Below are 21214 nucleotides of genomic sequence, written 5' to 3'. Positions count from 1 at the left end.
TGTAATCAAGTCAAAAAATTAAATATCTTTATAATAATGTATTCAAAACCTTACATCTGCATTCACTTCCTGGTGTCATGTTTGTTACACTTCAATTTTTTCTCAATTACAAATTATGCCTACATCTCTAATGGAAATTGAGTATTGCAAACTTGTCAGGCATTAATACACCCTCCGCGGTGGTGTGTAGCATGTCAGTTGTGCAACTTTCAGCACTAACTTCTACACTACGAAGAAACTATGCTTGAAACCAACTCCTTTGCTTGACACCCTGTCAATGTAACATTTACGTCTTTCAAATGCTGACTGACCTGCAATATTTACAAAGGAACATAAGTAGAACATTTAAGCTCAAGTCTGTTCTGCTATTCAATAAGATCATGGCGGGTCTGCGACCAAAATTCCATATAATTACATTTTCCCCATATTACTTAATAGCTTTCGTTAACAAAATCTATCAACCCCTGATTCAAAATTAATAATTGATCCAATATTAATTGGTGTTTGCGGAACAGAGTTCTAAACTTCCACCATCAGCCTGTGTATATAGAAGTGTTTCCTGGCTCAAATCATTGGACAATGCCTCCAAGTCCTAGCTGCCCTAACTATTGGAAATAGTTTCTTTCTATCCACCCACTGTTCTCCCTAATATTCTAAATTCAAAGGAATATAAACTAAACTTGCTTAATTTCTATTCATAGCTTGATCCCTTGAGTCTGGGTATCATTCTGGTAAATCTATACTGCATGTCCTCCGAGGTCAATATACCTACCTAAGGTCTCATGCCCAGAGCTGCTCACAGTTCCCCAGCATTCCATTTGGCTTGCCTATTATTCTCTGTACCTGTTCTTGACATTTTAACGATCTACGTATCTGGACCCCCAACATCTGTTGATTTTATTTCAAATTTCCAGTATTTTCCTTCTTTCTTTCCTTTAGCGCATCCAAAAACGCCTCCTGAAATTAAGCCTATCCAGTCCACTTCACATTCTTACTCACGTACCAGCCTCAGCGGTGTCGAGCTTCAGGGCGCGGCCTTTGAAACTTAGCTCTTCCCCACCCACTTGAGTCTTTGAAAGGGCATCCACCAGCTGAGAGATATCCTCAGAAGCCATCTCCTGACACCTGGTGAGAAACAGAATTTATGTTGAACAGACCATCATAGATTTCAAAGAACTAAATAAATCACATGATGAAAACCTATCAGTTGAATCAGTTTAAGTGGAGGGGTGCACGATTTGCAGGAAACATTCCCAGCTACACTACAAAATAAAGAAGGACGGTTGGAGGTTAGTGTTGCAAAGGAGAGATTTTCTCTGCTCTCCCACAGCTGGATTGAACCATCCATAATTATGAAGTGCTCTACCTGGGAAACAGAAATCAGTTTTGAATGATGAAAACCTCAGTTCAACACTTCCACAAGGAGTTCCTCAACTAAATCCAAGGACAAGAAGTTTTAGTTTGCAGTAGTCCTCAACCCATTTGTGCTGAACAACAGTAAGTGATTTTCTTTTAAATAGAGTAAGCAATACACATTTCAAAAGTGGAGTGATGAGCTTTCAGGAAGATTACAAATTAAACAAAAGCATGGGGAACAATAGCTCCCTGGTGCATTCACCATGGCAACGCCTCAACCAATCATAGCTGACTTGCCAACCAACCAACAGCCTTTTTTATGCAGTATAAATTGTTGCTCCCTTTGAAATTTGGTATTCTTGCATCTGCCCTGAAGAGTACAAGACAAAAAGCTTCAACAGCTCTTTTTTCCAGCAATACTCAAGTTCTGTATTACCTAGTAACTGTTGTTCCAAGTGTTTCATCCAGGAATCATGGTTTAGAATGACAAATAGACTGGGACTCAAACCTACACCCATCAGGTCATGAGGCATATACTCGGCTGCATTCCTCTCAATGAATTGCTCTGGGGTTTTATTGGTTTTGGCTTCTCTTCCTGTGCTCAAAACATTACTCCCAGAGTCCAAGAGATCTACCTTTGGCCACTGCCTCTTCTGCCACATGCATGCTGATGACATTCAGCTTTACCTCTCTACCACCTCTCAATCCCTCCACTACATTTCTACTGTCAGACTCAATGTCCGACATTCAATGGAGAAGACAGGAGCCATTCACCTAGTCATCCCTGGGTTACGCTTCCAACTGTATACCTTCCATCACAGAGACTCCCTACTTTCAATGATATATTACCCATCTCCTCACACTGCATCATGCCTGTCTGCTGCTAAATGCCATATCCATGCTTTGTGACCTTCAGATTCAACAACCTTCTGTCTGGCCTCCTATCATCCACACTACTCAGCTCATCCAAAAATCTTATGCCTACAATCTATCCCACACTAAGTTTCTGTTCATCAGCCCAGTCTTTGTTGACCAAGCTTGATTTACAGCTCCCTAACATCTCCAAACTAGAATGCTCATCGCCATTTTTAAATACCTTCATAACCTCAACGCTCTGATCTCTCCCATCCGTACATCTCATTCCAAACTCTACACCACTTGACTACAGCCCCTTGTGTACTCACTTCTCCCTCTGTCCTCCATTGAGTCATGCCTTCCATTGTACAAGCCCAATGCTCTGAAATTCCCTTTACCTCCCTCTTCTACATTAATGCCGCCCTTAAAAGCCACCCTTTGACCAGACTAAATCTCATTCTTTGGCTCTGCAATAATTTGTTCTTTTGATTATGCCTCTATGAAATGCTTGGGATCATGTTTCCACACTAAAGGTGCTACAGCATTACATGTACAGTACTTATTTGGAGACAGGTTAATTCAATTATTTCACTAGTGGAGTGACTCTATCCACTGAAAACACTTCAATTTCTTTGTAATTCTGCACTTAAGTGACCCAGAATTAAGACAGGGAACAGAAACAAGAAACCAACACTTCCCCCACCCCCCTTTACTATGCTGTCTGTCTGTACACTGACCTGATCTTCCTTCCAAATATAATAGGGTCTTTTAGACATTTGCGTTTTAATTATGGAGATCAGAACATGCTTTACCTTGCAATAGTGCTTCCTCTTCCTCTAATTCCATTCTATAACTGGCAAGAAATTAGGTTGAACAGTATAAAGCAGCTCTCAATTTTCAATACAAAAAAAATTCATCTAAATAGTCATTTCAGGAATATGGTGCAGGTTCTGGTATCTAACCCAAGTGACCCAATGGCCTTCACAAGGACAGATAGTAAGAACTAATTAGCTAATTGAACATGTAGGATACCACGTCCAATCCCAATCTTACCCTCCAACTAATGTCCACGCAGGCTTTTTCCTGCAGGAATTACTGGGGAATAATCAGGAGTAAACACCGACTTCCTTTCTGTTCCATAGCCCAGTGGAACAGGAACAATTGTTGCACACCCACACCCCCCCACCATTTCCCCCAATGAGATAACTACACACAAGCTGGGAAGCTGGGAGATGGAATTTGAACCTTCATCATCGGTATGGAGCACTACAATATCACGTGGTACACTTAGCCACTGAGCTGTCATGGGAGTGATTTAAAAAGGATTCCGGTCAGTTCAACCATTGGTTGCCTCTGCCAAATAAAGGTGAGAAATTTATAAGGTAATGCAGGACTTAGGTCACAGATCAGCCACGATCTCATTGAATGACAAAACAGACTGGAGGAGCTAAACGGCCTACCCTTGATTCAAGAGGGAAAAAAATTACAGGTCTCAAAATTACTGCTGCACTGTTAAAAAGACAATCAGATTTAATGATTGCATAACAGTGAGTGTGTGATCACTCCGTACACCACACCAAGGATTCCACTGATGGCACTCATGCGAGAAGCCTATCTTGTCATTACTTTAGAAATTGGAAACAAAAGAACACGAGTGTGTACGAGGCTCCGATAAACATCAATCGCACACTTTTGCAGTTATAACTTTTGTAACAATCCCGCAAGTTGTACCTGTTTGAGTTTTCTTTCAAAGAACAAAGTTGCATCTTAATTTAACTTGAGCTTCTGAAGTAGTGTCACGGTTAATGCAATGAGATGTGCTTTCAATTTACACAAAACCAGCTACGTTTTTTTTTAAGACTAGTGCATGCTGGGGAGAAATATTAGCCAGGACACCAGGAGAACTGAGCTCTTCCTTGAATAGTGCCCCGGGAATTTCTATCCAGCAGACTAAGCAGATAGGTCCTCGGTGTGGCACTCAGCTGAAAGTGAGTGCATAAAACAATTCAAAGCACTTACTGGAGTGCAAGGAAGGTGGAAAGATTTACCGAGAGAATCACCAGAGCATAGGGCCTAGACAGTCAAGAGTATAAATAGGCACAGGATTTTTTTTTTGTATGAACTGAAGCTTAGAGAAGATGCAGCTTAGGAGGCTGACCAAGAGAATATACAATTACAAGTACAGTGTGTCAAAGCTGATCTTGCCGGATTTCGGGTCAAGCTGGGGTCAATGGTCACTCGGAGTGTAGGACTAGACCAGCGTGAAAGGGGCAAAGGGGATAACTAGTCAGGCACCACACCGCGCCAATGCAGCGCCTAGCTGAATTATCCAGTCTTTGTTCTATATTACTCAACTAAACTTGATGCATGACATATTCTAAAAATGTCAACTTTTCAAACAACTCCAGTTTTTGCACAGCTGAGTTTGAGACACTACTGTAGTCCAGTCTGAAGGTGACAAAGGCACAGATAATGGTTTCAGCATCATGTAGATGGACAAATTTACAATAATAAAATGTTCACAATCCCATACCAACCATGACATGGCTACTGTGTGCACACACAAAATAGTGTGAAATATGTGAATCACATATCAATTCACCATTAGTATAATATTCATTGTATCCAACTGCTCCCACCAGTACTACCAGACCCTCAATCACCTATACTTTACCCTAATTTTATAGTTTCTACCATGGTAAAAATAACCCTCAAAATGGAAAGGGGCAGCTGCAGAATAGGAGGCCATTTAGCTCCTCAAACCTGTTCCACTATTCAGTGAGATCAGATTAGTTTGCGACCTAACCCCCTGCACCTTCCTTTATCCCATATCCCTTAATACCTTGGTAACAAAATCTACCAACCTCAGATTTTAAACTAACAATATATTTAGCATCAACTGCCATTTGCAGGAAAGTTCCAAACTTCTAACATTCTTTACATAGAGAAGTGTTTCCTCATTTCACTCCTGTAGGTTCTGGCTCTAATTTTTAGACAATGCCTCCTAGTTCTAGACTCCCAAGCCAGTGGAGATGGTTTCTATCTTCCTATCTGTTGCTCTTAAGATCTTAAACTTTAAACAAACATCCCTTAATCTTCTAAATTCCAGGAAATACAGCCCTGGTTTGTGTAATGTCTCCTGGTAATTTAATCCTTGGGGTTCAGGTATCATTCTATTAAAACACCTCCAAGGCCAATATTATCCTTCCTAAGGTATGATGCCCAGAGCTGAAGTGTTCCAGGTGTGGTAGAACTAAGGCTTTATATAGCTGTAGCACCACTTTTAGGACTGAAACCATTGTTACTGGCCCCCACCACAAGCTTCACTCCCTCGCCACCAACTCCAACTCTCTGAAGCTATTCACAATTTTGATGTTATATCTGACGCTGAGATGAGCTTTTAACCAACGTCTCCATGCCATCACTAAGACCGCCCATTGGCACCTCCATAACATCACCCAACTCTGCTTGTCTCAGCTCTTCTACTGCTGAAAGGCTCATACGTATCTTTGTTACCTCAACAATTGACTATTCTAATGCACTACTGGCCAGTCTCCCATATTCTACCCTCCACAAACTTGAAGTGATCCTAAATTCGGCAGTCCATGCCCTTACTCTCAGCAGATCCTGTTCATCTATCAATCCTGTGCTCATGATCAACACTAGCTCACAGTTAAACAACACCTCAATTTTAAAATGGTCATTCTTGCTTTCAAACCTCCCCACGGCTTTGCCCCTCCTTATATTTGTAATCTCCTCCAGCCCTACAACTCTCCGAGATATCTGTGGGCCTTACCTTCTGCTGCATAGACCTTAAGCTCTGGAATTCCCTTCCTAAACCCCTCAGTCTCTCTTGTTTTTAACCTTTAAGGCACTCCTTAAAAACCTACTCTTTGACCAAGCTTTTGGTCATTTGGCCTAATATCCCATGTAGCTCAGTGTCAGACTTTGTTTTATAATGGTTCTATGAAGTGCCTTAGGATATTTTATCACAGTAAATGTGCTACATGAACACAAGCTGATGTAAACACAAGCCTTTTGTATTCTAGTCCTTTAGATATAAAGGCCAGCATTCTTTTGGATTATTTGCTGTACCTGTTCATGATGTTTTAATGATCTATGTACCTGTACCCTCAAGTCTCTTTGGACCTCCACTGATTCTAGCTTTTTAACCTGTTATACCCTTTTTGGAGCCATAGTGGATAACCTCACAGCTGCCTACATTGAATTAAATTTGTCACCCATTCACTAAAACCATCAATGTCTTTGTAACTTTACTTTTCCATCTACACTGCTCACAATGCTGCCCATTTTTGTGTCATCGGCAACCTTGGATATGTGGCCCTCCATCCCATCATCTAAGTCATTAATAAACATGGTGAGTAGTTGAGGATGCAACACGAGATCACTGTGGGACACCATCCTGCCAACCCAAACACCTGCCCATTGTCCCGACTCTCTCTCTTGCTACTCAGCCAACTTCCCAACCAAGCCAATGAACTGCCCTCAATTCTATGAGCTTCAACTTCCAATAGATCATAAGAAGTAGGAGCAGAAGTAGGCCATTTGGCCCAGTGAGCCTGCTCCGCCATTCAATGAGATCATGGCTGATCTGATAATTCTCAACTCCTGCCTTCTCCCCATAGCCCTTGATTCCCTTATTGATTAAAAATTTGTCTATCTCCACCTTGAACATACTTAACAACCCAGCTTCTACAGCCCTCTGCGGTAAAGAATTCCACAGATTAACTACCCTCTTGAAAGAAGAAATTCCTCCTCATCTCTGTCTTAAACGGGCGACCCCTTACTCTGAGATTATGCCCTCTGGTCCGAGACTCTCCCACAAGGGGAAACAACCTCTCAGCATCTACCCTGTCAAGCCCCCTAAGAATCTTATATGGTTCAATAATTCAATAATCATTCTTCTAAACTCCAATGAGTACAGGCCCAACCTACTCAACCTCTCCTCATAAGAAAATCCCTCCATACCTGGGATCAATCTAGTGAACCTTCTTTGGACTGCCTCCAATGCCAGAATATCGTTCCTTAGATAAGGGGACCACAACTATTCATAGTATTCTAGGTATGGTCTAACTGGTGCCTTGTATAGTTTCAGCAAGGCTTCTCTATTTTTATACTCCATTCCCTTTGAAATAAAGGCCAACATTACATTTGCCTTCCTTATTACCTGTTGAGCTTTTTATGCTAGCTTTTTATGATTCATGCACAAGGACTCCCAAATCCCTCTGTGCTGCAGCCTTCTGCAGTCTTTCTCCATTTAAATAATATTCAGCTCCTCTATTCTTCCTGCCAAAGTGCATAACCTCACATTTTCCCAATTCTATTCCATCTGCCAATTTTTTGCCCACTCACTTTACCTGTCTCTGTCCCCCGACTCTTTGTGTCATTCTCGCCACTTGCCTTCCCATCTATTTTTGTATCATCCGCAAATTTGGTGATAGTACATTAACTTCCCTCATCTAAGTCATTTATACATTGTAAATAATTGAGGCCCCAGCACTGATCCTTGTGGCACTCCACTAGTTACAGATTGCCATCCTGAACATGTCTCCCTTATCCCAACTCTCTGTCTTCTATTAGTTAGCCAATCCGCTATCCATGCTAATACACTACCCCCAAGGCCATGGGCTCTTATTAAGTAGCCTTACGTGCAGTACCTTATCGAATGCCTTTTGGAAATCCAAATATATTACATCTATTGGCTCCCCTTTATCTATCCTGCTTCTTACCTCCTCAAAGAATTCTAATAAATTTGTCAGGCATGATTTCCCCTTCATGAAGCCATGCTGACTCTGCATGATTAAATTATGTATTTCTAAAAGCTCTGCTATAACGTCCTTTATAATAGACTCTAATATTTTCCCAATGACAGATGTTAAGCTAACTAGCCTATAGTTACCTGCTTTTTTGTCTCCGTCCCTTTTTGAATAAGGGTGTTACATTGGCAGTTTTCCAATCCTCTGGGACTTTACCAGAATCTAAGAATTCTTGGAAGATTACTACCAGTGCATCCACTATCTCTGCAGCTACTTCCTTTAATATCCTAGGATGCAGCCCATTAAGTCCAGGGGACTTATCAGTCTTTAGCCCCATTAGTTTCCCTAGTACTTTCTTTAGTGATAGTTATTGTATTTATTTCCTCCCCCTCTTTTGCCCCTTGATTATTTAGTATTGGAATGCTATTAGTGTCTTCTACCGTGAAGACTGAAGCAAAGTATCTATTCAACTCTTCTGCCATTTCCTGGTTCCCCATTATTATTTCCCCAGCCTCGTTCTGTAAAGGGCCTATGTTCGCTTTGGTCTCTCTCTTCCTTTTCATATATTTAAAGAAGCTCTTACTGTCTGTTTTTATATTACTTGCTAGTTTACCCTCAAAGTTTATTTTCTCCCTCTTTTTTGGTTATCTTTTGTTGGGTTTTAAAAACTTTTCCAATCCTCTGGCTTACCACTAATCTTTGCCACATTGTATGTTTTTTCTTTTAATTTGATACTATCCTTAATTTCTTTGGTTAACCATGGTTGGTTTATCCCTTCACTTGAATTCTTCTTCCTCACTGAGGTATATCTTTGGGATATATATAATAGAACCTTACTGGGAACTTTCTGGAAATCCATGTAAATAACATCTATAGGCATTTCCTGGGCTTCTGGCCATCTCCTGACTACTTTAGTTACTTCTGCAAAAAAAAACCCAATCTTGTCCTACTCTCATCCCTGCTGCTCTCTCTCTGACTAGCCGAAAATTTTCAAGGTGTTCAGTCACCATATCCTTAATTCTAGATTTGTATAAATTTCTGACAAATGTTAGGCTAACTGATTTTTTAATTCCCTGGTTTCCCTCTCTCGTCTTTCTTAAATAGTAGAGTGACATGTGCAATTTCCAATCTACAGGAACAGCTTCTGAGTAATAGGTCACCTGCAATGTTCTCACATACTTCTTTTAAAACTATGGGCTGGAAAGCATCTCGTCTCGGGGAGGTCACTCCTTAGTGCCATTATTTTCTTCATTACTTTTAATTTACTTATGTTAATTACGGGGAGGCCCCAATCCCCAATTCAAAGTTAGTTTCCTAGGAATGTCTAGCATGCTATCTTTTCCCTCGGCTGTAAACACTTATGTTTAAGTAAATATTTTAGACATCCGCCATATTTTCATTGAAAACTGGTAACAGTGATATTGTTGAAGCTCCTTAGTAGCTCTCTTTTCCTAAAAGAATTTTAAAAACTTGGTTTTGACTTTGATATTTCTTGCAAGTTGTTTTTATACACCCTTTTCATAGCTCTGTTTTGTCACCCTTCACTGTTCCTCATACCCTCCCATTCACTAGGATCTGTGCTATTTTTCCATTTTTGTATGACTTACCTTTTAGCTTTCGGCTATGCCTTACCACTTTGGTCAAGCATATTATTTTGGGTTCTTGCTCTCTAGGGTCCTGTATCACACCAAATTATTTTTTGGGCACCTTCCACTGACTTGTCATTTTACCCATGAACATATTTGCCCTGAGCCAGCAGCTCTAGGTTCAAGTCCCACCCCAGGACTTGATGGCTATGGAAGGCACGTTCATAACGCAGCCAAACAGGTTGCGCATCAATTAAAGCCTTCACACACATGCCAAAAGCAGGCGGTAAGAGCAGGAGAGATTCCTGGTCAGCTGTATGATGGAAAGAATGTTGGAGCCTCTACCATCACTATCCATACTCCAGGCCACAACATGCATGTATAAAGTGTGTGTTGCCACAGCAACCCAGACTCCTTGGTGCGGGCCGGTTGGCTCAGTTGGCTGGACGGCCGATGTGGATCAGACTGGTGCCAACAGCACAGGGTGCAATCCCTGGGATGGATTCGGGGCCTGTCTCCATGCCCTACCTGGGGTGGAGGTCATGGCATGGTGGGTCGGACCTGCCTTCAGGCAGAGAACTGTGAACAATTGAAGTCGGCCTTACCTAAATCTTACCCAAATCATTTTGGCTTTCTCCCTATCTAACATAACGCTGACTCAATCATATTCCTTTTACTATCAGATATTACCATTACTCGTTATTAAATCTATTATGGTCTGCATCCTTGTTCATTCTAGGGCATATTGTTAGAAAGCAAGATCATAAGAAATAGGAGGAGTAGGCCATTTGTCCCCTCAAGCCTGCTCTACCATTCAATAAGATCACGTTGATCTGATTGTGGCCTTAACTTCATTTTCCTGCCTATCCATCATAACCCTCGATTCCCTTGTCAATCCAAAATCCATCTAACTCAGCCTTGAATATATTCAATGATCCACCCTCCACTGATCCCTGGAGTACAGAATTCCAAAGTCTAGTGATCCTCATAAAAAATTCCTCCTCATCGCGGTCTTAAATTTTGAAACTGCACCCCCCCCTCGTTCTTCCCCACTGCCCACCGGAGGGGAAACATCCTCTCAGCGTTTAGCCCGTCAAGTCCGCTCACAATCACGTACGTTTCAATAAGATCACCTCTCATTTTTCTAAACTCCCATATAACAAAAAACCTGAAGACATTTGCTACCTTTCCGACATCTTGCTTACCGCAATCAGCAATAAGAAACAACATCGCCCAGTGAAACCACTTTTTTCCCCCCCACACATGCTCATCTAATCTAACCGGGGAACCTGGCAGATGAACAGCTTCCAGGGTTCAGCCAGCACCAGCTCCTTACCAGCTACCCAGGGAGAGGGAAGGGACACAATAACATGGGCATCCAACTAACAATGACCCAGTGAGACAGAGGACTCACCCTGTGGGCAATACAAAGGTGCAGGATCCACCCCACTCTGACTCAGAGACTCACAACATGTGGCCCAGACAGTGTTGGTGGAGGAAGAAGAAAAAAAAAGTGCTGTAAATATAAATAAATTATTATAATCAGATTTATTATTCTGATAACATTAAAAGAGAGGGAACATGCTTGAACCTGGATCCCTTCTAAAATTAGGGACCAAAACCTCCCCCAGCAACTCAGAATTACCACTACCCAAAAAAATTAGTACTGGTTAATTACCACTGACTAAACCTGTTACTACGATTATTAGTTAACCGGTTTGTTGCCGCCAAAAAAATTTAGCTAACAGGCATTGATTCGCCTAATTTTTCGCTCAAATGAAAAAAGTCAGAAATTAGACGTAAAATAAAATTAAAGATTACCAGAAGTAGGTCGAATTTAAGTAAGCCGGCTCCACACGCCTATTCTTTTTTGCGCTAATGGCGGTCAAACGCTTTTCAAACCGGCCTCTAGTAAGTTCCGCCGTTTTCTACTTGGGCGTTATGGGAGTTGTAGTTTTCCCTGGTCATTGTCTCTATCGGCTTTGACGGAACTGACGTATTAAAAGAACTACATTTCCTGGCGGACTTTGCGCGTGTAGGCTCCCCGCCCTTTCCATTGCAGACTAACGAGAGGAGCGTCTGAGAAGGCAAGAGCGGCCTACACGGCATATTGCCCCCACAGCACCCTCTACAGGCCCAATGACATATAGCAGGCAGCTTCCTGTGGACGCCTTCATATTTGGGCTTTGATGAAACTCACTGAAACTGAGCTAACTGAATTGAACAGCACCTCATTTCCGACTAGGCACTTTACAGCCTTCCGGACTGAATATTGAGTTCAACAACTTCAGATCATGAACTCTCTCCTCCATCCCCACTCCCTTTCTCCAATAATTTGTATAGATTTTCCTTTTCCCACCTATTTCCATTATTTTTAAATGTATTTCCATCCATTGTTTTATCTTTGCCTTTTAGCCTATTTCGATCCCTTCCCCCCACCCCACCAGGGCTATCTGTACCTTGCTCGTCCTGCTTTCTACCCTTAATGTCACCATTAGCACATTCCTTAGATAATATCACCACCATCAACACCTCTTTGTCCTTTTGTCTATGACATCTTTTGGTTATCTCCACCTATCACTGGCCCTCTATCCAGCTCTACTTGTCCCACCCCCCCTTAAACCAGCTTATATTTCACCTCTTTTCTATTTTTCCTTAGTTCTGTTGAAGGGTCATACGGACTGGAAACGTTAACTGTCTTCCTCTCCACAGATGCTGCCAGACATGCTGAGTTTTTCCAGGTATTTTTGTTTTTGCTTTGAATTGTGGCAGCAGTTGTTTTTTTGTTATCTTTCCATCTGCAAGAGAAGATGGGAATGCGTCGATGCAAACATGGTTAGAAGACTTGAACTCAAGAGACTGACTGTCCCTGTCATTCAGGCAGTGTGTGACTGAGTGTGGCTTCAAGGAGCCATAACACAACTGAAGTCAGTGGGAATCAGGGGACAATATCTTCACTGGCTGGAGTCATAACTAACACAAAGGAAGATGATTGTGGTTTTTTGGAGGTCAATCATCTCAGTCCTAGGACATCACTGCAAGAGTTCCTCAGGCCCAACCATCTTCAGCTGCTTCATCAATGATCTTCCCTCCTCCATAAGGTCAGACGTGGGGATGTTCGCTGATGATTGCACAATGTTCAGCACCTTTCGCGACTCCTCAGATACTGAAGCAGTCCATGTCCAAATGCAGCAAGACCTGGACAACATCCAGCCATGGGCTGACAAGTGTCAGGCGCCATTCTCACCACACAAGTGTCAGACAATGACCATCTCCAACAAGGTCAGCCAAGATCAGTAGTAGGTAAAATGCTAGATTCTATAATAAGGGATGTGATAACAGGACACTTAAGAAAATAATGGTAGGTTTGGGCAGAGTCAACATGGATTTATGAAAGGGGAATCATGTTTAACAAACCTATTAGTGTTTTTTGAGAATGTAACTAGCAGAATAGATAAGGGGGAAATCGGTGGATATTTAGGTTTTCAAAAATTTTTGATAAAGTCCCACACAACAGGGACCTAAACAAAATTAGAGCATATGAGATTGGGGTAATATATTGGCATGGATTGAGAACTGGTTAACAGACAGAAAACAGAGAGTAGGAATAAATGGAGTCATTTTCAGGTTGGCAGGCTGTGACTGGCGGGGTAACACAAAGATCAGTGCTTGGGCCCCAGCTATTCACAACCTCTATCAATGATTTGGGTGTGGGGATTAAATGTAATATTTCCAAGTTTGCAGATGACGCAGGAGTAGGTGGATGTGTGAGTAGGATGCAAAGACACTTCAAGGGGATTTGGAGAGGCTAAGCAAGTGAGCAAAAATTTGGCAGGTGGAATACAATGTGGAGAAATGTGAGGTATCCACTTTGGTAGGAAACTTAGAAATAGAGGGTATTTCGTAAACTGATTTCTTATCACTGATAAGTGTTGAACTTCTAAGGGATTTGGGTGCCCTTGTTCATGAGTCATTGAAAGCTAACATACAAACAATTAAGAAAGTATGTTAAGAAATTATGGAACAATATGTTGGCCTTTATTACAAGAGGATTTGAGTATAGGAATAAAGATGTCTTACTGCAATTATACAGAGCCTTGGTGAGACCGCACCTGGTGTATTGTGTGCAGTTTTGGTCTCCTTACTTAAGGAAAGATAGACTTGCTATTGAGGGAGATGCAACGAAGGTTCACCAGATTAATCCCTGGGTTGGTGGGATTGTTTTACGAACATATGAACAAGGAGCCTGCTCCGCCATTTAATAAGATCATGACTGATCTGACAGTAACCTGAAATCTGCATTCAACCTTCCGCCAATAACTTGTCACCCCCTTGCTTACCAAGAGTCTATCCACCTCTACCTTAAAAATATGAGGAGACAGGGCTGATGAAGAGTCATACGGACTCGAAACGTTAACTGTGTTCCTCTCCGCAGATGCTGTCAGACCTGCTGAGTTTTTCCAGCTATTTTTGTTCTTGTTTCAGATTTCCAGCATCCGCAGTATTTTGCTTTTATATTATTGAGGAGACAGGGTCTCTATTCCCTAGAGCTTCGAAGAATGAGGGGTGACCTCATAGAAACGTACAAAATTCTTACAGGGTGTGACAGGCTGGATGTAGATAAGATGTTTCCCTTGGCTGGTGATTCTAAAACCAGGGGACAGAATCTCAGGATAAGGGGCAGGCCATTCACTCAGAGGGTGGTGAATCTTTGGAATTCTCTACCCCAGGGGGCTATGGAAGCTCAATTATTGAGTGTGTTCAAGACAGAATTCAATAGATTTATGGAGACCAATGGCACCAAGGGACATGGAGATAGTGTGGGAAAGTGGCATTGAGGTAGATGATCAGCCATAATCTAATTGAATGGAGAAGCAGGCTCGATGGGCCAGATGGCTTACTCCTGTTTCTATGGAGGGATTGTCCTATGATAAAAGATTAAATAAACTGGGCCTTTATTCTCTGGAGTTTTAGGTGATTTCATTCAAACATTCAAAATTCTTACAGAGCTCGACAAGGTAGATGCAGGAAGGATATTTCCCTGGGCTGGTGAGTCTAGAACCAGGGGACACAGTCTCAGAATAGGGGGCAGGTCATTTAAGACTGAGGTAAGAAGGAATTTCTTCACTTATTGGGTGGCGAATCTTTGGAATTCTCTCCCCCAGAGGGCTGTGGAGGCTTAGTCATTGAGTATGTTTAAGACTGAGATCGATAGATTTCTATATATTAAAGACATCAAAGGATATGGGGACAGTACAGGAATACAGTTGAAGGAGAAGATCAGTCATGATCTCATTGAATGGCAGAGTGGGCTTGAAGGGCTGAATATCCTACTCCTGATCCTATTTATTATGTTCATTTAAGAGAGAGTCTAACCATTGCCCCTTGACATTCAATAGCATTACCTTCACTGAATTCGTCCACTCTCAACATCCTGGGGGTTACCATTGACCAGAAACTGAACTGGATCAGCCAAATAATTACTGTGGCTACAAGAGCAGGTCAGAGGCTGGGAATTCTGCAGTGAGTAACTCATCTTCTGACTCCCCACAGCCTGTCCACCATCTACAAGGCAGACGTCAGGAATGTGATGGCATACTCTCCGCTTGTGTAGATGAATTCAACTCCAACAACATCAGGAAGTTAGGGAAGGAAACCTGCCGTCCTTACCTGGTCTGGCCTACATGTGATTCCAGGCTCACAGCAATGTGGTTGACTCTTAACTAACCTTTAAAGTGGCCTAGCAAGCCACTCAGTTGTACCAAGCTGTTATGGCCGATGCAGTTGGTAAAGTGGAGTTATTTAAAAATCCCAGAGGGAAACTTTAAACAACTGTCATAACCAATAATTTAAAGTGTTATGTTTGAGATGCGACTCTAAACTCAGGAATCAGACACTAGTTCTCAAGGTTTTACACTAAACTAAATGAAACATTTTATTAATTTACACAGTTTAAAATATAGGCACACATGGCTACAAATGACTACTATCATAACTTTCAACAAATTTCCAAACTAATCTCCATGAAGGCAATAACAACCCATAGACTTAACCAAACACCAGGCAAAGCATTTTCACCTTACGAATTCAAAATTAGATTCTTTCCACTGTGGAACCAGTTGGAGGCTTGCAGCTGCCTTTTGACTTTACATTGCCTCTGCCTGCACACCCAAAAACTACTGAAGTTATACCTACCAGCCTCATTGAATGTTAATTCTCAATGTATCTCCAGTCTCTTTGAACTTTACCTTCTAACAATTCATTCTACCAATTTTATTAGTAATATAAACATATTGCTTGGTAGCTGTCAGAAAGGTGTCAAGTTTTCACCCCACTTCTTGAATGCTCTATTCGAAAAATGCAAATACACTCTACCTCTCTGTTTACATCTCAAACTACCACATATCAAAGCACCCAGACTAGCTGGTTTTAATCCAATTAAGACATCCCCGCAGACCAAACCTCTATTTTAAAAGAAAAATATTTTCCAAAATATTATATACGTTAATAGCTTCATGATACAGGCCACTATAGAAAAATCGTACCAGATGGACTACAACAGTTCAAGAAGGTGGGGCAATTAGGGATGGGCAACTAACACTGGCCATATCCCATGAAAGAATTTTAGGGAAAGCTGACTCTTACTTCTCTGTAAAAGGAAGAACACAAAGTGAAATTGCAATGACGTTCCCAGTTTAGGGAGGTCTTATGAAGCCAAAGCTGGGCACAACCTGCAGCCAAATTGCTGGGATTTGTAGTTGCTCACTCCCTAGATTTGGCTTAGCACTAATTCTGTTTGATACAAAGTTTATCAGTATATTAAAGAGTGAGATATGAGCTGTTAGTGTCAGCTGTGACACGATGGGGTGCACTCTAGCACCTGAGATAGAAGGTTGTGTCTCCAAGTCCCCACTCCAGGACTTGAGCACAATCTGGACTGACAATCCAGCGCAGTACTGAGGGAATGCTACAGTGTTGGAGCTGCTGTCTGCCCTCTCAGTTGGATGCAAAAGATCTGGAGAAGAACTCAAAACATTAACTCTGTTTTTCTCCCCACGGATGCTGTTAGACCTGCTGAGTCTTTCCAGCATTTTTCTGTTTTTGTATCCCATTTTGAAGAAAAGCAGCTAGGCGAGCTCTTCTTGGTGCCAGTGTTTGTCTCTCGATCGACATCACAAAACTGGGTGCGCTGGCCATCATGCCATTGCTGTTTTGTAGGAGCTTGCTGTCCGCCAATGAACCGACTTGCCCGATTTTCCTTGCCTTGGGGGAACATCCTGAAGTGGGTTACGCGAATGCAACGGTCTTCCCTGTTGAAAATCTGGAGATACAAAAGGGCTGGAAATAAGCAAGCCTTTCTGAAGTAGCTGAAAATATTCAGATATTAAGATGAGCTGGAAAGAAGTGGATGAGCACAGAAGCCAAGCCAGCAAGTGAAAGTCAAGAGCTTAGAGAGAGGCTTAGAGGACCTCAGGAGGCATTGCTCCCTCCTGACTCAGTAGGGGAAGGAAGCAGGTTGGTGATGCTGGTGGAGGCAATGAATAAGCTATATAGAAAAAAAGAATTATGACAGTGGAAATATCATGAATTGACCCCACGCTTGCGGTTTTAATTCAGAAAAACTCTGGAGGAGGAATTCATTTTAAAAAGGGGGTGAGTTGAAAGGAGAAGGCGTTGAAAAGAAGATTGTGAGTGGGGAGGGTCATTTTGAGTTGAGCTGCCGCGGGGAAGGCTCGCGAGGATCTCTCAGCTTTTACCTGCCCGGCCGAGCTCGAGAGCCGCCGGTTGATGCCCTCGCGCCCTCCCTCCCCCCCCCCCCCCACCAACCGCCGCGCGCCTCGGGTTTTTCTCCCGCTCTTCGTTCGGCATCACGTGGGTCCCCGAGGCTCGCCTGGAGCGCAGCCGCAGGGAGGCGTCGGAAGAGCGGCGAGGGGTAGGGGGAGCCATCTACGCGACGCCGAGGCTCCGACGTGCGCAGCAGGCCTCGGCTGGAGAGTTTGCGTGTGGGCGAAAGCTGATCTCCACCCCCCCCCAAACAACTCCGACATCCCAAAGCTCCAGGTAAAAAATGAAGCTCGGCGTGAAATCCTGTTAGCGCCTGAGACAAAAGTTGCTTGGCTTTAAACGGATCCACTTAAATATTCTTCCCAAGTCTCATTCGCCTGTTTTATTTTTTTTGTTGCGGTTGAAAAGAGGCGTGAGTTGTTCTGTTGCGTTGACTCTTCAATTCCATGTGTTCCTATGGCTTTTTGTGAGCTGGATTTCTCCTCGTGAGCTTCTCACTCCAAACATTTTTGACCGTTCATTTCGAGCTTGAGGAAAGGTAAGAGGTCCCTGCATTTGTATAGCGCCTTTCATGCCTCCAGGCCGCCACATAACCTCGGGGTGGGGTGGGGGGGTAAGGCAAGAATGTGAAGCTGGGGTTACACTCAGATCAGCCATGATCTTATTGGAATAGCAGAGCAGGATCGAGGGGCAGAGTGGCCTATACTCCTGCTCCCAGTTTGTATGTTCACACGTATGTGTCATTAAAAAAAAAACATGCTCATTGCGGGAGCACATACGATGTGCTCATGATCACACCGCTGTTTGCGGGAGCTTGCTGTGCCCCACTTTTCCCACGTGACAACAGTTTGGATTTCCAGCATCCGCACTGGTTTTTTGTTTTTATCGCCACATAACCTCTACAGCCAATGGGGTACTTTTGAAGTGTAGTCACTGTTGTCATGTGGGAAAAGTGGCGCACAGCAAGCTCCCACAAACAGCGGTGCGATCATGAGCACATTGTATGTGCTCCCGCAATGAGCATGTGTTTTTTATGATGCATATGCGTGAACATACGAATTGGGAGCAGGAGTATAGGCCACTCTGCCCCTTGATCCTGCTTTGCTATTCCAATAAGATCATGGCTGATCTGATTGTAACCCCAGCTTCACATTCCCACCTACCCCCCGATAACCTTTAACTCCCTTGCTTATCAAGAATCTTATCTAGCTCTGCCTCAAAAATATTCAAAGATCCTGCTTCCACCGCCTTTTGAGGAAGAGAGTTCCAAAGATTCACGACCCCTGAGATAAAACATTTCTCCTCATCTCTCTTCAATGAGCAACCACTTATTTTTAAACAGTGGCCCCTCGTTCTAGATTTTATTTTTAAACAGTGGCCCCACGTTCTAGATTCTCCCACAAGAGGAAACGTCCTCTCTACATCCACCCTGTCCAGACCCCTCAGGATCCTATATGTTTCAATCAAGTCGCCTCTTAATCTTCTAAACTCCAGTGGATAGAAGCATAGCCTGTGATGTTGATTGAGGGATAAATATTTGACCAGGACATTGGGGATAACTCCCCTGCTCACCTTCAAAATAGTGCCATGGGATCTTTTATGGGCACCTAAAAGGGCAGACGTGACCTCATTTAATGTCTCATCTGAAAAGCGGCATCTCTAACAAATACAGCTGTTATATTATTCATAAAGAGCTAGGAGCTATTTGTTATGTGAATATATATCCTAGGGTGCCACAATAACTGTCGCACTGCAGTTAAGAGCCGAGTAATAATGTATCAGTCCACGAGCCAGTGGAGAGCTGAAAGGAATACACTTGATGAAACTCCAGCATTTTGAGTCTAAAGTGTGATTATTTCTAACTTATGGCAACTAGAAGATGTAACAACAGCACTTCCTTGGAACTGCACCAGGAGTTTCAGTCTGGATTATGCATTTAAGTTTCTGGAGTTGGACTTGAACCCACAACGTTCAGGCTCAGAGGCAAGAGTACTACCCCTGACTGTGGATTGGATCTGAATGTACAGTTCTACCCTTTGTTTTATACTTCTTTTGAAAATACCTATGTTCATCTGTATAAAGGAAAATTCCTATGTAAACATGTCATACTGCAATTACTTAATCCCGCCAAGTGAGGCACTGTGGTGCTTATATGGGATGGGGGGTAACGGTATAATTATAACCTTGATGAGTTTCACAGAGGCAGCATCCATTATAAATATGGACATTCGAATTTATAATGGAAAAAGTTGAGTGAAAGTATGTGCAAACATAACTTTAAATGTATTAGTAGATAGTATGTCTTGAACTTATCCTGTTAGACACTTTTAATAGTGTTTGTAAATCAAGGGCATTTAAAGGTAGTTTTTATCAGCAATTTAAAAATTTAGGAAATTTTGAATACTATTTTTAGTCTCAAAAGGGGGAAAATAAGTGGAGAATACATCAAATTAGCTAGGTGAATTTAAAAGAGTTTTTGAATATTGCTGAAAAGAGAGACATGTTGCCGAAGCTTTTCGTCTTGCACTCACCAAACAGCACCCTTTTCTTCTGTAGTATAAATTGTTGTGATTGTTTGAAATTTGGCATTCTTGCATTTGCCCAGACAAAAGCAAGATGAAAACTTCAGTAACATGTCCGCAGTGAAGAGTTTTTATTTTGAACATTGTTGCAACTCAAGAAAACAACTTTAAAATGGTCAGTAAAAGACCAGAATTATTTTCATGGTTCATAGATATCACTATAGGGTTCACCATCGGACTCTTCCTCCTCCACCCCCGGGTTACATGCCCTAAGAGGGAGTTGACCCTGGACTTCCATTGGCTGGTCCATGATTATGCTTGATAAAGTACTGCAGTGGTTTGCTGTTGCCTTGTGCAGCATGGCTGACCAGGAAACTCTCCTGCTCTTACCACCTGCCATCAGGCGTGTTGGAAGGATTTACAGGCTGATAATCAGTCTGTTTTGCCACGTTATGAACGCACCTTCTGTGGCCATCCAGTCCTGAAGGGGCACTTGAACCCAGAGTTTTGGCCCAGAAGCAGTAATGCAACCCACTGCACCACAAGAACTCCTATCACAGTCCTTCATCACCCTTAAGATTGAAGAACCCAAGTTTATTGTGGCACCAACATACATGCATGCCTCAACAATGCTGGGATGGTAAAAATTGTTGGAGATTATGTATAGGGTAATCTTTTAGTTAACCAGTGCCATAGTGGATGACGAGTCAGCGTTTGATTGCAACATCTTTCAGATTATTTTTTCAAGGAAGCAATAAATCGAGGCTCCATCTGTCTGCTTGGGTGGATACAAAAGATCTTTATGCACTTTTCGAAGAAGAGCTAGTGCCCTGGTCTCTGTTTTTACCTTCAACTAATGCCACCAGATATGGGTCAACTGGTCCTTCACTGATGTTTGTGGGAATACTGTGTGCAAATCAGTTGCTGCATTTGTCTATATTACGACAGTAACCATCCTCGGAAAAGTAGCCCATTGGTTATAAGGCACTTTGAGGTGCCCCAAGCATGTGAAAGACACTGTATCGATCCAAGTTCCTTTTCCATGGCCACAGTTTGCAGGGCAATATCAATGTGCTCTTCTCGAGGGCAATTAAAGGTGAGCGACAAACACTGGCTTGCCGGCAATGTTTCCATCTCACGAAAGAATAAAAAGAAACAATGCCAGTGCAGCACCGATCGACACCGTACCAGAACTGAATGACTGCAGCTTGCCAGTGTACAAAGGATATGTTCCTCCCAGCAGTGCAGAAAGATTTTGTTAAAATAGTCCAGTTTGCACATCCTTCCTCACTTCATGGAAGAAATCAGGTTTGGAGACACAGGCTGCTCAATT

At 42.4% G+C, this 21214-nt stretch overlaps 1 protein-coding gene across 1 annotated transcript in view; it reads right to left on the bottom strand.

The window, feature by feature from the left end:
• LOC144669547 (ran GTPase-activating protein 1-like) overlaps nt 1-11496 on the bottom strand; it is a 54325-nt gene extending 42829 nt beyond the window's left edge. The window contains exons 1-2 of the mRNA XM_078532027.1: nt 11396-11496; nt 1004-1125 (exon numbers count right to left, since the gene is read on the bottom strand). Of these exons, the coding sequence (XP_078388153.1) occupies nt 1004-1115 (112 nt within the window). The 5' untranslated portion in view covers nt 1116-1125; nt 11396-11496. The remainder of the gene's footprint in view (nt 1-1003; nt 1126-11395) is intronic.
• Nucleotides 11497-21214: the final 9718 nt, after the last annotated feature.

The sequence above is a fragment of the Cetorhinus maximus genome, chromosome 29 (genome assembly GCF_964194155.1).
Source record: "Cetorhinus maximus chromosome 29, sCetMax3.hap1.1, whole genome shotgun sequence".
Lineage (NCBI taxonomy): Eukaryota > Metazoa > Chordata > Chondrichthyes > Lamniformes > Cetorhinidae > Cetorhinus > Cetorhinus maximus.
This window is presented reverse-complemented; position numbering and strand designations above follow the sequence as displayed.